This window comes from Heterodontus francisci, chromosome 3, assembly GCF_036365525.1.
Source record: "Heterodontus francisci isolate sHetFra1 chromosome 3, sHetFra1.hap1, whole genome shotgun sequence".
NCBI lineage: Eukaryota > Metazoa > Chordata > Chondrichthyes > Heterodontiformes > Heterodontidae > Heterodontus > Heterodontus francisci.
This window is the reverse complement of record NC_090373.1, coordinates 194,531,945-194,546,016: the sequence shown is the minus strand read 5'-3', so window position 1 is coordinate 194,546,016 and position 14,072 is coordinate 194,531,945. Positions and strand designations below refer to the sequence as shown.

The following is a 14,072-nucleotide window of genomic DNA, read 5'->3' as shown; positions in this document are numbered from 1 at the left end:
TCCCCCACTGACACTTTTACCACTTGTCCGGCTTCATTCCCCAGGATTAGGTCCAGTACCGCCTCTTGTCTTGTAGGACTTTCTACATACTGCCTCAAAAAGCTCTCCTGTATGCACTTTAAGAATTCCGCCCCCTTTAAGCCTTTTGCACCAAGACTATCCCAGTTGATATTGGGGAAGTTGAAATCCCCCACTATTATTACCCTATTATCTTTACACCTCTCTGAGATTTGCCTACATATTTGCTCCTCTATCTCTCCCTGACTGTTTGGAGGCCTGTAGTACACTCCCAGCTAAGTGATTGCCCCCTTTTTGGTTTTAAGTTCTACCCATATGGCCTCATTAGAGGAATCTTCTAAGATATCATCCCTCATTACTGCAGTAATTGACTCCTTGATCAACAGTGCAATGCCACCTCCTCTTTTACCCCCTCCCCTGTCATGCCTGAAGATTCTATACCCTGGAATATTGAGCTGCCAGTCCTGCCCTTCCCTCAATCATGTCTCTGTGATAGCAATAATGGCATATTCCCATGTGTTAATCAACGCCCTCAATTCATCTGCCTTACTTGTAAGACTCCTTGCGATAAAATAAATGCAATCCAGCCTTGCATTATTCGCTTGTGCCTTAACAGGTCTATATTTGCTCTGCCCTCCAGACTGACTCAGTTTCTCTTCTATATTTGGCTGTGCATCACCCCCTACTGGACCTCCACTCTGTATCCCACCCCCCAGCCAAATTAGCTTAACCCCACCCCAACAGCACTAGCAACCTCCCAGCAAGGATGTTGGTCCCGTTCTGGTTCAGGAGCAACCCGTCCAACTTCTACAGGTCCCATCTTCGCCAGAAACAGAGTCAGTGATCCATGAAACTAAAGCCCTCCCTCCTGCACCATGTCTTCAGCCATACATTCTTCTGATATATCCTGCTATTCCTATACTCACTAGTACGTGGCACCAGGAATAATCCAGAGATTATAACCTTTGAAGTCCTGCTTTTTAATCTGCTACCTAGCTCCCTAAATCTTGTTGCAGGACCTCATCCCTCTTTCTACCTATGTCGTTGTACCAATGTGTACCACAACCTCTGACTGTACACCCTCCCCCTTCAGAATATCCTGCAGCCTCTCAGTGACATCCTTGACCCTAGTACAAGGGAGGCAACGTACCATCCTGGAGTCATGTTTGCGGCCGCCGAAACGCCGATCTGTTTCCCCTTACGATTATCACTGTAGCTCTGCCACTCTTCTCGCTCCACTCCTGTGCAGCAGAGTCACCCATGGTGCCATGAACTTGGCTCTTGCTGCTTTCCCCTGAGCCATCTCCCCCAACAATATCCAAAGTGGTATATCTGTTAGAGAGGGGAATGGCCACAGGGGACTCCTGCACTCCCTGCCTTCCTCTACTCTGCCTGGTGGCTACCCATTCCCTTCCTGCCTTTGCAGCATTTGCCTGCAGTGTGACCACCTCACTAATCGTGCTATCCACGATGATCTCAGCATCGCGGACGCTCCACAGTGAATCCACCCGCAGCTCCAGCTCCATAATGCGGGTAGCCAGTAGTTGCAGATGGATACACTTCCTGCACGCATGGTCGTCAGGGACACTAGAAGCGTCCCTGCTTTCCCACATAGTGCAGGAGGAGCATATCACGGGGCTGTGCTCTCCTGCCACGACTTAACTTTAGGTTACTTAGTTACTCCCTTTAAAAAATTCTAATTACACTAAGGGACTTGTTCTACTCCAAAGAATACCCACTACAATCTAAAGTCCTTAATAAATTACACTAATTAAAAAAAAAACATACTTTAGTAGTACTCACCTTATCACTTATAGGGTAGGTTTTGAGATTTTTTTTCAAAGAAAAAAATAACTTTCCCCTTATTTTTTAAGTTATTTACAGTCACTAACCGCTGATACTTACCCAACCAATCAGCTTACAGATTTCCCGTGATGTCACTGTAAGTTTTTTTTTCCTCTTTTGAATCTCAGCGCACAGAGACACAGACAGGTCTCCAGTTAAGTAAGGGCCTCGATCCGGCTCTCTCCTTTTCAGGTCCCGCTCAGAATGCCATCCCTCCCAGGTCCACCTGCCGCTGCTCTGGTCTCCAGATAAGGATGCTGAGGGGTGACTTAATTGAAGGGTACAAAATTATGAGGGGCCTAGGTAGAGTAGACAGGAAGGACCTGTTTTCCCTAGTGGAGAGGTCAATTACCAGGGGGCACAGATTTAAGGTGATTGGTAGAAGGATTAGAGGGGACATGAGGAAAAACGTTTTCATCCAGAGGGTGGCGGGTGTCCGGAATTCACTGCTCAGATCGATGGTGGAGGCAGAAACCCACAATTCTTTTAAAAGGTACCCGGACCTGCACCTGAAATGCTGTAACCTGCAAGGCTCCAGACCAGGTGCTGGAAGGTGGGATTAGATTGGGCAGCTAGTTTTTTAGCCGGCACAGACACGATGGACTGAATGGCCTCTTTCTGTGTTGTAACTTTTCTATGGTTCTTTCTATGGCTCAAGGGGCTCGAGGCGAGGGATCATGCTGCAAGGAGTCAAGTCTGGAGTCTTGCCAGCTGAGCGTTGTGCACCTGGGCACTGGGCAATGGCTTGCTAGGGAGAGGAAGAGGATGACAGGGTTGAATAAAGATAAGGTTTTATTGGTCAACCTATAACTCGTAGTAAGTGTCAAAGAAAACCATCATGTGTAAGGGAATTGTGAGCCTCCCTTACATGTATCTCATGGTGTTTTTCCTGTTGTCCCTGGGGTCCTTCAACTGGCCATGCTCGGTCATCTTCCTCCTCTGCATTCTCATCGTCCGAGGAGGCATCACAATCCTTGTTACCCTCATTGTTCAATGCCTCCCTCCTTTGTAACAACAAGTTTTGCAATGAACAGCAGACCACCACAATACATGAGACCCTCAGCGGCGCATACTTAAGGGCTCTTACCAGATTGATCAAGGCATCTGAATCTCACCTTGAGTAGGCAAGGGCCTGCTCTTTTTGGCTCACGCTGTCCATGACAGGTGTTCTAACATTCCTCTGCATCTGTGCAAGGGTTTCTCACAGGCAACAGAAGCCATGTCCTCAGTAGGTAACCCTTGTCTCCAAGAATCCATCCCTCCATGCGGGAGGCCGGAAAAGCTCTGGCAGCTGGGACTGCTTTAAAATGAAAGCATTATGGAAACTTCCTGGGAAGCATGCACAGACCTGCAGAATCCATTTATGGTGGTCACAGACATTGAGGGAGTCAAAGCCCTTCCTGTTGATGAAGGCTGCTAGCTGGTTTGCAGGAGCCTTGATGGCCACATGCACGTTAGGAATCCAGTGATGACCCCAAAACCGATGGACCTCTCAGCTTGAGAGTTTGGATCTGTGCAGAAGCGCACATAGTTACCTACCCTCCTGAAAAGGGCACTGGTGACCTGCTTGATGCACCAATGGGCTGCTGACTGTGAGATCCCTCACATGTCCCCAGTGGATCCCTGAAATGATTCAGGGGCATAGAAATTCAGTGCCATGGTGACCTTCAGCGCCACTGGCATTGGATTTCCACCAAGTTCCCTGCAGTGCAACTCATCCTGCATTATAGCGCATAGGTCAGTGATGGCCTCCCTGGAGAGGCAAAGTCTTTGTTGATGCTGCCTCTCAGACATCTACAGGTAGTTGAGCCTTGACCGGTAGACCCTCTCTGGAGGTGTAACTTCTTCTGCGCAGAGGAGGCTGCACCCTTCTCCATCAGCTGGCAGCCGATGCCAACACTTCTGTGGACTCACAGGTCGCTGCAGTGCCACTGCCTGGATCTCTCCCCCGCTCTGCTGCATCTCCTCTTCAATGGGTTTCCTGGAGCCTGGATGAATGAGGCCCATAATAGGATCACCCCCTCTAAGTGCAGGGCCTTCCCTGCCAAAGGCCTCCCACCATCCTCCCACTTGTCACTTCTGGCAAGGTGGGACTTGCCCCCCCCGACCCCTCAAAAGTGCTGGAACCATTGTCTCACTCCTCAGACAATTCCCGATGCCCTCTCTTCTCTCCCCTGACTGGCAATTGATGCTGCCTTTCCCGATGGCCTCCCTTTGCAGCCAGCAATGAGCTCCTGCCTCCATGTAGCCTCCCTCAACCAGGTGAGGTTCTGAAGCCCTGTGATTCCCAAATTTAAAACTGAGAATAAAATCTCTATCAAAAGGCCTCTTAACTACCTTAATTGCCGGCCCAACACGTTGATATCCACGCTCCGCCTTCTTTGATTGTGTCAATGATAAAATCAGGACGGGTTGTCACGATGTCAGACCTCTGGTCCAACATCTCCTGTCCCGATGTTACGCCCCCTCCACCTCTGTTCCTGCTGCCAAGGGCTGGATAAAATTGTTTGGAGTCGTACCTGGCACACGTTGTGGTTGTTGGAGGCCAATCATCTCAGCCCCAGGATATTGCTGCAGCAGTTCCTCAGGGTAGTGTCCTAGGCCCAATCATCTTCCCTCCATGATAAGGGCAGAAGTGGGGATGTTCGCTGATGATTGTTCAATGTTCAGCACCATTCGCGACTCCTCAGATACTGAAGCAATCCATGTCCATGTGCAGCAAGACTTGAACAACATTCAAACTTGGGCTGATAAGTGGCAAGTAACATTTGTGCCACACAAATGCCAAGCAATGACTATCTCCAATAAGAGAGAATCTAACCATCTACCCCTGACATTCAATGGCATTACCATCGCTGAATCCACCACTATCAACATCCTGGGGGTTACCATTGACCAGAAACTGAACTGGAACAGCCACATAAAGAGTGTAGCTACAACAGCGGGTCACAGACAGGGAACTCTGAGGTGAGTAGCCCACCTCCTGACTCCTCAAAGCCTGTCCACCATCTACAAGGCACAATTCAAGAGTGTGATGGAATACTGAAAAGATGAAAGGTCACAGACCTGAAACATAAGAACATAAGAACTATGAACAGGAGTAGGCAATTCAGCCCCTCGAGCCTGCTCTGCCATTCAATGCCATCATGGCTGATCTCATCTCGGCCTCAACTCCACGTTCCTGCCTGTTCTCCATTACCCTTCAATCCATTACTAATTAAAAATCTCTCTATCTCCTCCTTAAATTTACTCAATGTCCCGGCATCCACCGCATTCTGGGGTAGTGAATTCCACAGACTCACGACCCTTTGAGAGAAGTCTCTTCATCTCTGTTTTAAATCTGCTACCCCTTATCCTAAAACTATGACCTCTCATTCTAGATTGCCCCACCAGAGGAAACATCCTCTCGACATCCACTTTTACACTCTATTACTTTAGCAATAAATGCCAAAATTCCATTTGCCTTCCTTATTACCTGCTGTACCTGCATACTAGTTTTCTGCGATTCATGCACGAGGACACCCAGATCCCTCTGCACAGAAGCACTCTGAAGTTTCTCTCCATTTAGATAATAATTTGCCTTTCTATTCTTCTGACCAAAATGGACAACCTCACACTTATCCACGTTAAACTCCATCTGCCAAATTTTGGCCCATTGACCTAACCGAGGGCGGAACAATGGCGCAGTGGTTAGCACCGCAGCCTCACAGCTCCAGGGACCCGGGTTCAATTCTGGGTACTGCCTGTGCGGAGTTTGCAAGTTCTCCCTGTGACCGTGTGGGTTTTCGCCGGGTGCTCCGGTTTCCTCCCACAGCCGAAGACTTGCAGGTGACAGGTAAATTGGCCATTGGAAATTGCCCCTAGTGTGGTAGGGAATATGGGATTACTGTAGGGTTAGTAGAAATGGGTGGTAGTTGGTCAACACAGACTGGGTGGGCCGAAGGGCCTGTTTCAGAGCTGTATCTCTAAATAAATAAAATAAATAAAAATAAATTATCTATGAGGAGAGGTTGGATAAACTCCGATTGTTTTCACTGGAACGACGGAGGTGGAGGGGAGACATGATAGAGGTTTACAACGTTATGAGCGGCATGGACAGAGTGGATAGTCAGAAGCTTTTTCCCAGGGTGGAAGAGTCAGTTACTAGGGGACATAGGTTTAAGGTGCGAGGGGCAAAGTTTAGAGGGGATGTGCGAGGCAAGTTCTTTACACAGTGGGTGGTGAGTGCCTGGAACTTGTTGCCGGGGGAGGTGGTGGAAGCAGGTACCATAGAGACATTTAAGAGGCATCTTGACAAATACATGAATAGGATGGGAATAGAGGGATACGGACCCCGGAAGTGCAGAAGGTTTTAGTTTAGGCAGGCATCCAGATCGGCGCAGGCTTGGAGGGCCGAATGGCCTGTTCCTGTGCTGTACTGTTGTTTGTTCTTTGTTCTTATCCATATGTAAATTTCTTATTTCTTTATTGCAACTTACTATCCCACCTATTTTAGTGTTATCTGCAAATTTGGCTATAGTACATTCTAACCCTGCATCCAAGTCATTAATATAGATTGTAAATAGTTGAGGCCCGAGGACCTAACCCTGTGGCACCCACTAGTTACTTGCCAACCAGAATGGGACCCATTTATCCCGACTCTCTGTTGGTTAGCCAATTCTCTATCCAAGCTAATAAATTGGCCCTAACCCCATGTTATCTTACCTTGTGTATTAACCTTTTGTGCGGCACCTTATCAAATGCCTTCTGGAAGTCCAGATATACTACATCTACAAGATCCCCATTATCCACTTTAATTGTTACATCTTTGAAGAACATAGAACATAGAACAGTACAGCACAGTACAGGCCCTTCCACCCACGATGTTGTGCCGACCCTTTAACCTACTCTAAGATCAAACTACCTACATACCCTTCATTCTACGATCATCCATGTACGTATCCAAGAGTTGCTTAAATGTCCCTAATGTATCTGCTTCTACTACCACCGCTGGCAGTGCATTCCACGCACCCACCACTCTCTGTGTAAAGAACCTACTTCTGACATCTCCCCTAAACCTTCCTCCAATCACCTTAAAATTATGCCCCCTGGTGACAGCCCTTTCCGCCCTGGGAAAAAGTCTCTGGCTATCCACTCTATCTATGCCTCTCATCATCTTGTACACCTCTATCAAGTCACCTCTCATCCTTATATAAAAGCAGAATACTGCGGATGCTGGAAATCTGAAACAAAAACAAGAAATGCTGGAATCACTCAGCAGGTCTGGCACCTCTCATCCTTCTTCGCTCCAATGAGAAAAGCCCTAGCTCCCTCAACCTTTCTTCATAAGACATGCCCAACAGTCCAGGCAGCATCCTGGTAAATCTCCTCTGCACCCTCTCTAAAGCTTCCACATCCTTCCTATAATGAGGCGACCAGAACTGAACACAATATTCCAAGTGTGGTCTAACCAGGGCTTTATAGAGCTGCAGCATAACCTCACGGCACTTAAACTCAATCCCCCTGTTATTGAAAGCCAACACCCCATACGCCTTCTTAACAACCCTATCAACTTGGGTGGCAACTTTGAGCGATCTATGGACGTGGACCCCAAGATCCCTCTGATCCTCCACACTGCCAAGAATCCTGTCTTTAAGCCTGTATTCTGCATTCAAATTCGACCTTCCAAAATGAATCACTTCACACTTTTCCAGGTTGAACTCCATTTGCCACTTCTCAGCCCAGCTCTGCATCCTGTCAATGTCCCGTTGCAACCTACAACAGCCCTCCACACTATCCACAACTCCAGCAACCTTTGTGTCATCGGCAAACGTACCAACCCAGCCTTCCACTTCCTCATCCAAGTCATAACTCTAGCAAATTAGTCAAACATGATTTACCCTTCATAACAGGGTGGCACAGTGGCGCAGTGGTTAGCACCGCAGCCTCACAGCTCCAGCGACCCGGGTTCAATTCCGGGTACTGCCGGTGTGGAGTTTGCAAGTTCTCCCTGTGTCTGTGTGGGTTTCCTCCGGGTGCTCCGGTTTCCTCCCACGTGCCAAAGACTTGCTGGTTGATAGGTTAATTGGTCATTATAAATTGCCCCTAGTATAGGTAGGTGGTAGGGAAATATAGGGATAGGTGGGGACGTGATAGGAATATGGAATTAGTGTAGGATTAGTATAAATGGGTGGTTGATGGTCGGCACAGACTCGGTGGGCCGAAGGGCCTGTTTCAGTGCTGTATCTCTAATAAAAAACCATGCTGATTCTGATGGATTGCGTTTTGACTTTCTAAATGTCCTGTTATTACTTCCTTCATAATGGATTCTAATAATTTCCCAACGACAGATGTTAAACAAACTGGTCTGTAGTTTCCTACTTTCTGCCTCCCTCCCTTTTTGAATAAGGGCGTTATATTAGCTTTTTTCCAATCTATTGGAACCTTTCCCACATCCAGGGGATTTTGGAATATTATAACCAATGGATCCATTATCTCTGCTGCCAATTCCTTTAAAACCCTAGGATGTAGGCCATCAGGCCCTGGGGACTTGTCTACCTTCAATCCCAATAGTTTGCTCAGTACTTTTTCCCTAGTGATGATAATTTTTATTTATTTAGAGATACAGCACTGAAACAGGCCCTACAGCCCACCGAGTCTGTGCCGACCAACAACCACCCATTTATACTAATCCTACATTAACGCCATATTCTCTACCACATCCCCACCATTCTCCTACCACCTACCTACACTAGGGACAATTTACAATGGCCAATTTACCTATCAACCTGCAAGGGTTGATAGGTTAATTGGCCATTATAAATTGCCCCTAGTCTAGGTAGGTGGTAGGGAAATATATAGGGACAGGTGGGGATGTGGTAGGAATATGGGATTAATGTAGGATTAGTATAAATGGGTGGTTGATGGTCGGCACAGACTCGGTGGGCCGAAGGGCCTGTTTCAGTGCTGTATCTCTAAACTAAACTAAACTAAACTAAGTCTTTGGCTGTGGGAGGAAACCAGAGCACCCGGCGGAAACCCACACAGACACAGGGAGAACTTGCAAACTCCGCACAGGCAGTACTCAGAACTGAACCAGGGTCGCTGGAGCTATGAAGCTGCGGTGCTAACCATTGCACCACTGTGCTGCCCAATTGTTCTAACTTCCTCCCTTTCTATAACCTCTGCATTACCTGTTACTATTAGGATGGTACTAGCGGCCTCCACTGTGAAAACTGAGGCGAAATACTGATTTAGTGTCTCCGCCATTTCTGTGTTCCGCACTATTAACTCCCCAATCACAGCCTCCAAGGGACCAACATTCACTTTAGATACTCTCTTCCCTTTTAAATACTTATAGAAGCTTTTGCTATCCGGTTTTATATTTTGCGCTAGTTTTCTTTCATAATTTACCTTTGCTCTTTTTATTACTTTTTTAGTAATCCTTTGTTGATCTTTTAAAGTTTCCCAATCTTCCAGCCTGCCACTGGCCTTTGCAATATGTTATGCCTTAGTTTTTGTCTTTATGTTATCCTTAACTTCCTTGCTTAGCCATGGATGTTTTTTCCCCCTCTTACATCTTTCTTCCTCTCTGGCATATATTTTAGTTGGAAGGAAATGAATATCTCCTTAAACATCTGTCACTGCTCATCAACTGTCCTACCTTTTAGCCTTCCTGCCCAGTCCACTAGGGCCAATTCTGTCCTCATGCCTATGTAATCACCTTTGTTTAACTCCAGAACGCTAGTGTGGACTCCAGCTTCTCGCCCCCAAATTGAATTTGAAATTCCAGCATGCTATGATCACTCTACCCTCGAAGATCCTTAACTATGAGATCATTAATTAATCTCACCTCATTACACAAATGTCGCAGCCATTTTATCCTTGGTGGCCTGACAACACAAGCCTCAAAAAGCCCGCCTGGTATAACTGATGGGCTGGCGGGGGACCCTGCTGATCCGGCACCCTGTGCCCCTTGGACAGCCGCCGTCGAAGCCACAACCACCCCCAACGCACAACACTCCCCCTACCCACCTAACTGATCTCCCTTGCTCGCCGGGGTCCAACTAATTGTCCCTGGCAAGGCCCTAAAAACTTATCTTCGTTCTGGGGCTGTCCTTCACCTTGCTTGCGCTGGCTGGGTGCAGTCCCAGCAGTGGCCACCGCTCCTGGTGGCGCTGCTGGGACTAAGAGCTGCAGCCCGCTGATTAGGCAGGACTTGCTGCCTCAAGGAGGTGGAAGTCCTGCCCAAGACCAATTCAAGGCCTGGGAAGTGAAAATTCCTGGTCTGGCTCCCCAGGCACGGTGGGGGCGGGCTTGCCGCTGACTTTTCGGCCAGTGGACGGGGCCTCCTGCCTAACGAAAAATTCCGGCCTGTGTTTCTGTATTTTACATATATATATATATGCGTTCGCCAGAGCTGGCGGGCAGCCATAAAGACGGGGCTAAAATGTGGCGAGTCGAAGAGACTTAGTAGTTGGCAGGAAAAAAGACAGAGACGCAAGGGGAGAGCCGACTGTGCAACAGCCCCGACAAACAAATTTCTCTGCAGCACCTGTGGAAGAGCCTGTCACTCTAGAACTGGCCTTTATAGCCACTCCAGGCGCTGCTTCACAAACCACTGACCACCTCCATGTGTGTATCCATTGTCTCTCGAGATAAGGAGGCCAAAGAAGAATATATATACACAGAAATAAAATATATACCTACTTCTCTTTCCTCCTTTAAGATGCTCCTTTAAACCTAGCTTTTGACCATGCTTTTGACATTCTGCCCTAATATTGCCCTATGTGACTCGTGCCAAATTTTGTTTTCTCACACTCCTGCAACGCGACTTGGGGCATTTGATTATGTTTAAGGCACTACAGAAACATAAGTTGTTGTTGTTTCTGTGTGTGTATATGAACATGTGGTATGAGTGTGAGTTGTGGAGTATGCCAAGAGTCACACATAAAAAATGTCTGCTTGTGTGAGATATTGGAGGCACCAGCAAAGTGGAGGGGTAAGGGATAAGACCAAAATATATTAACAAGGATTCACTCGTGATGTAATCAGTTAAAGAGCTCCTCACTCCATGCCATTTGAGCCCCACCCAGTCCCCTGATGATACTGTCCTGCAATCCCTGCACACACTGCTCTCTACTCCCTGATAGTACCGTTCACCATTCCCAGTTCCCTGTCAGTACTGGCTTCTCCCCCAGTTCCCTCATGGCACTGCCTCCCACTCGTTTCTCTGCTGGTATTTATGGAAAAGGAAACGAGGAGCATTGGGAATGTTTTTGTTCATCTTTTAAATTCTGCTCACAACACAGTGAACATTTACAAGGGGCATTTATGCTCACATCTCCTGAATCTACTACAATCCGTCAGCCCCTGTGGCGAAGGTCTTACCCTCAGCTTGGTGAGGCTTTCCAGTGTCAGACTTTTGTCCTTGATTGATCGGCCAATGGTGTACTCAATGGCGTCCCAGTGCTGGGATTCCAGCCGGGGGTTCCTCAAGGCTACAATGACCGGCAGCGTCTCTTTAAAGTCAAAGACTGCCTGTTTCTGAAGAGGAACTATATCATTCGCTGGCAATCCTAAAGGAGAAAAGAAAATCATCTCAATAATAAAAAGGGTTCTGGTCAACAAAAAGACGAGTAGTCACAGTGTAACAAACCGCTTCTGGCAGCACTTGCAACAGAGCAACAGACTGCCAATACACAGGACAATAACATGGCAGCAAAGGGTCATTCATCAGTGAGCAGTGCTTTCGACCTGCTTTCCAGGCCCCCAGGTTAGTTTTCTGGTCAGGATCATTTTGTGATGGGCTATAGCCTAAATCACAGAACCATGCAATTGGGGTTAAAATCCTCACTTGTAATTTTCCCAATTATCTGATATGTGTGCCCTTTGGACCTTCCCACCCACGGAACAGGAGCACAGAAATTGGTTTGTGGCAACATAGGAACAGGAGTAGGCCATTCAGCCCCTCGAGCCTGTTCTGCCATTCAGTGAGAGCATGGCTGATCTGTGATATAACTCCAGATATCAGCCTTTGCCCCATATCAATTAGCATCTTTGATTAATTCAAATTTATCAATCTCAGAGTTAAAATTAACTGATCTAGCATCAACTGGCGATTGTGGAAGAGAGTTCCAAACTTCTATGACTCTTTGGGTGTAAAAATGTTTCCTAACTTCATTCCTGAAAGGTCTGGCTCTTATTCTTTAGGCTTTGTTCACTAGTCCTAGAAGCGCAAACCAGCAGAAATAGTTCCTCTCTACCTACACTATCTTTTCCTCTTAATATCGTGAAAACTTCAATCAAATTACCCCTTAACCTTCTAAATTCCAGGGAACACAACCCTAGTTTGTATAATCTCCCCTCGTAATTTAACCCCTGGAGTCCAGGTTAGACGCCTGCTACCCGACCCGAACCCGACAGGACCCGACGACATGTGTCGGGTTCAGTTCGGGTCAGGCCCATCTTCCGGGGCCGGCTTTCGGGCTCGGGTTGGGTCAGGCCGAGTCCAAGTCAAGTTGGGTTGGGTCGGGCTGGACACACATGGTAAGTGCACTGCTGGTAAGTATTGGAATTTTTAAAAACTTACCTGAGCTGGGAGTCCGGGATGAAACTGAGTCTGCGCAGTGAGCGAGTGACGTCACTGACGTCATCGCGCATGCGCTGCAGCTTCCGGCAGGTTCGGTGTCAGGAAGGTAAATAAAGGGATGGTCGGGTCTGGCTTGGGTCGAGTCAAGTAGTGGCGGGTTCGGGTCAGGTTGGGCTTGGGGCAAAATCGGAGGGACTCAGGCCGGGTTGAGCCCGGGCCCGCTGTGGTTCGGTTGGGTTCTTTTTCCCGACCTAAAGCAGGCCTCTAGTCCAGGTATCATTCTGGTAAATCTAAAGTGAATATTGAAGGTGGTGGATGGGGTGCCAATCAAGCGGGCAGCTTTGTCCTGGATGGTGTCGAGATTCTTGCGTGTTGTTGGAGCTGCACCCATCCAGGCAAGTGGGGAGTATTCCATCACACTCCTGACTTGTGCCATGTAGATGGTGGACAGGTTTTGGGGAGTCAGGTGATTTACTCGCCACAGAATTCGCAGACTCTGACCTGCTCTTGTCGCCACAACATTTATGTGGCTGGTCCAGTTCAGTTTCTGGTCAATAGTTCTTCTTCTTCTGTTCTTTAGCCTCCTTGTCTCGAGAGTCAATGGATAAGTGCCTGGAGGTGGTCAGTGGTTTGTGAAACAGCGCCTGGAGTGGCTATAAAGGTCAATTCTAGAGTGACAGACTCTTCCACAGGTGCTGCAGATAAAATTGGCTGTCGGGGCTGTTACACAGTTGGCTCTCTTCTTGCGCTTCTGTCTTTTTGCCTGCCAACAGCTAAGTCTCTTCGACTCGCCACTCTTTAGCCCCGCCTTTATGGCTGTCCGCCAGCTCTGGTGATCACTGGCAACTGACTCCCACAACTTGTGATCAATGTCACAGGACTTCATGTCATGTTTGCAGACGTCTTTAAAGCGGAGACAAGGACGGCCGGTGGGTCTGATACCAATGACGAGCTCGCTGTACACTGTGTCCTTGGGGATCCTGCCATCTTCCATGCAGCTCACATGGCCAAGCCATCTCAAGTGCCGCTGACTCAGTAGTGTGTATATGCTGGGTATGTTGGCCGCCTTGAGGACTTCTGCGTTGGAGATATGGTCCTGCCACCTGATGCCAAGGATTCTCCGGAGGCAACGAAGATGGAATGAATTGAGACGTCGCTCTTGGCTGACATACATTGTCCAGGCCTCGCTGCCATAGAGCAAGGTACTGAGGACACAGGCTTGATACACTTGGACTTTTGTGTTCTGTGTCAGTGCGCCATTTTCCCACACTCTCTTGGCCAGTCTGGACATAGCAGTAGACGCCTTTCCCATGCGCTTGTTGATTTCTGCATCGAGAGACAGGTTACTGGTGATAGTTGAGCCTAGGCAGGTGAACTCTTGAACCACTTCCAGAGCGTGGTCACCGATATTGATGGATGGAGCATTTCTAACGTCCTGTCCCATGATGTTCGTTTTCTTGAGGCTGATAGTTAGGCCAAATTCATTGCAGGCAGCTGCAATCCTGTCGATGAGTCTCTGCAGGCACTCTTCTGTGTGGGATGTTAATGCAGCATCGTCAGTGACCCCCAGGATATTGATAGTGGGGGATTCAGCGATGGTAATGCCATTGAATGTCAAGGGGAGATGGTTAGATTCTGT

At 47.9% G+C, this 14,072-nt stretch overlaps 1 protein-coding gene across 1 annotated transcript in view; it reads right to left on the bottom strand.

Annotated features, from left to right (window-relative positions):
- Positions 1 to 14,072, bottom strand: part of LOC137367175 (dynein axonemal heavy chain 6-like) — a 1,370,791-nt gene that overhangs the window by 802,931 nt on the left and 553,788 nt on the right. The window contains exon 21 of the mRNA XM_068028611.1: positions 11,233 to 11,420. Coding sequence (XP_067884712.1) covers positions 11,233 to 11,420 — 188 coding nt within the window. The remainder of the gene's footprint in view (positions 1 to 11,232; positions 11,421 to 14,072) is intronic.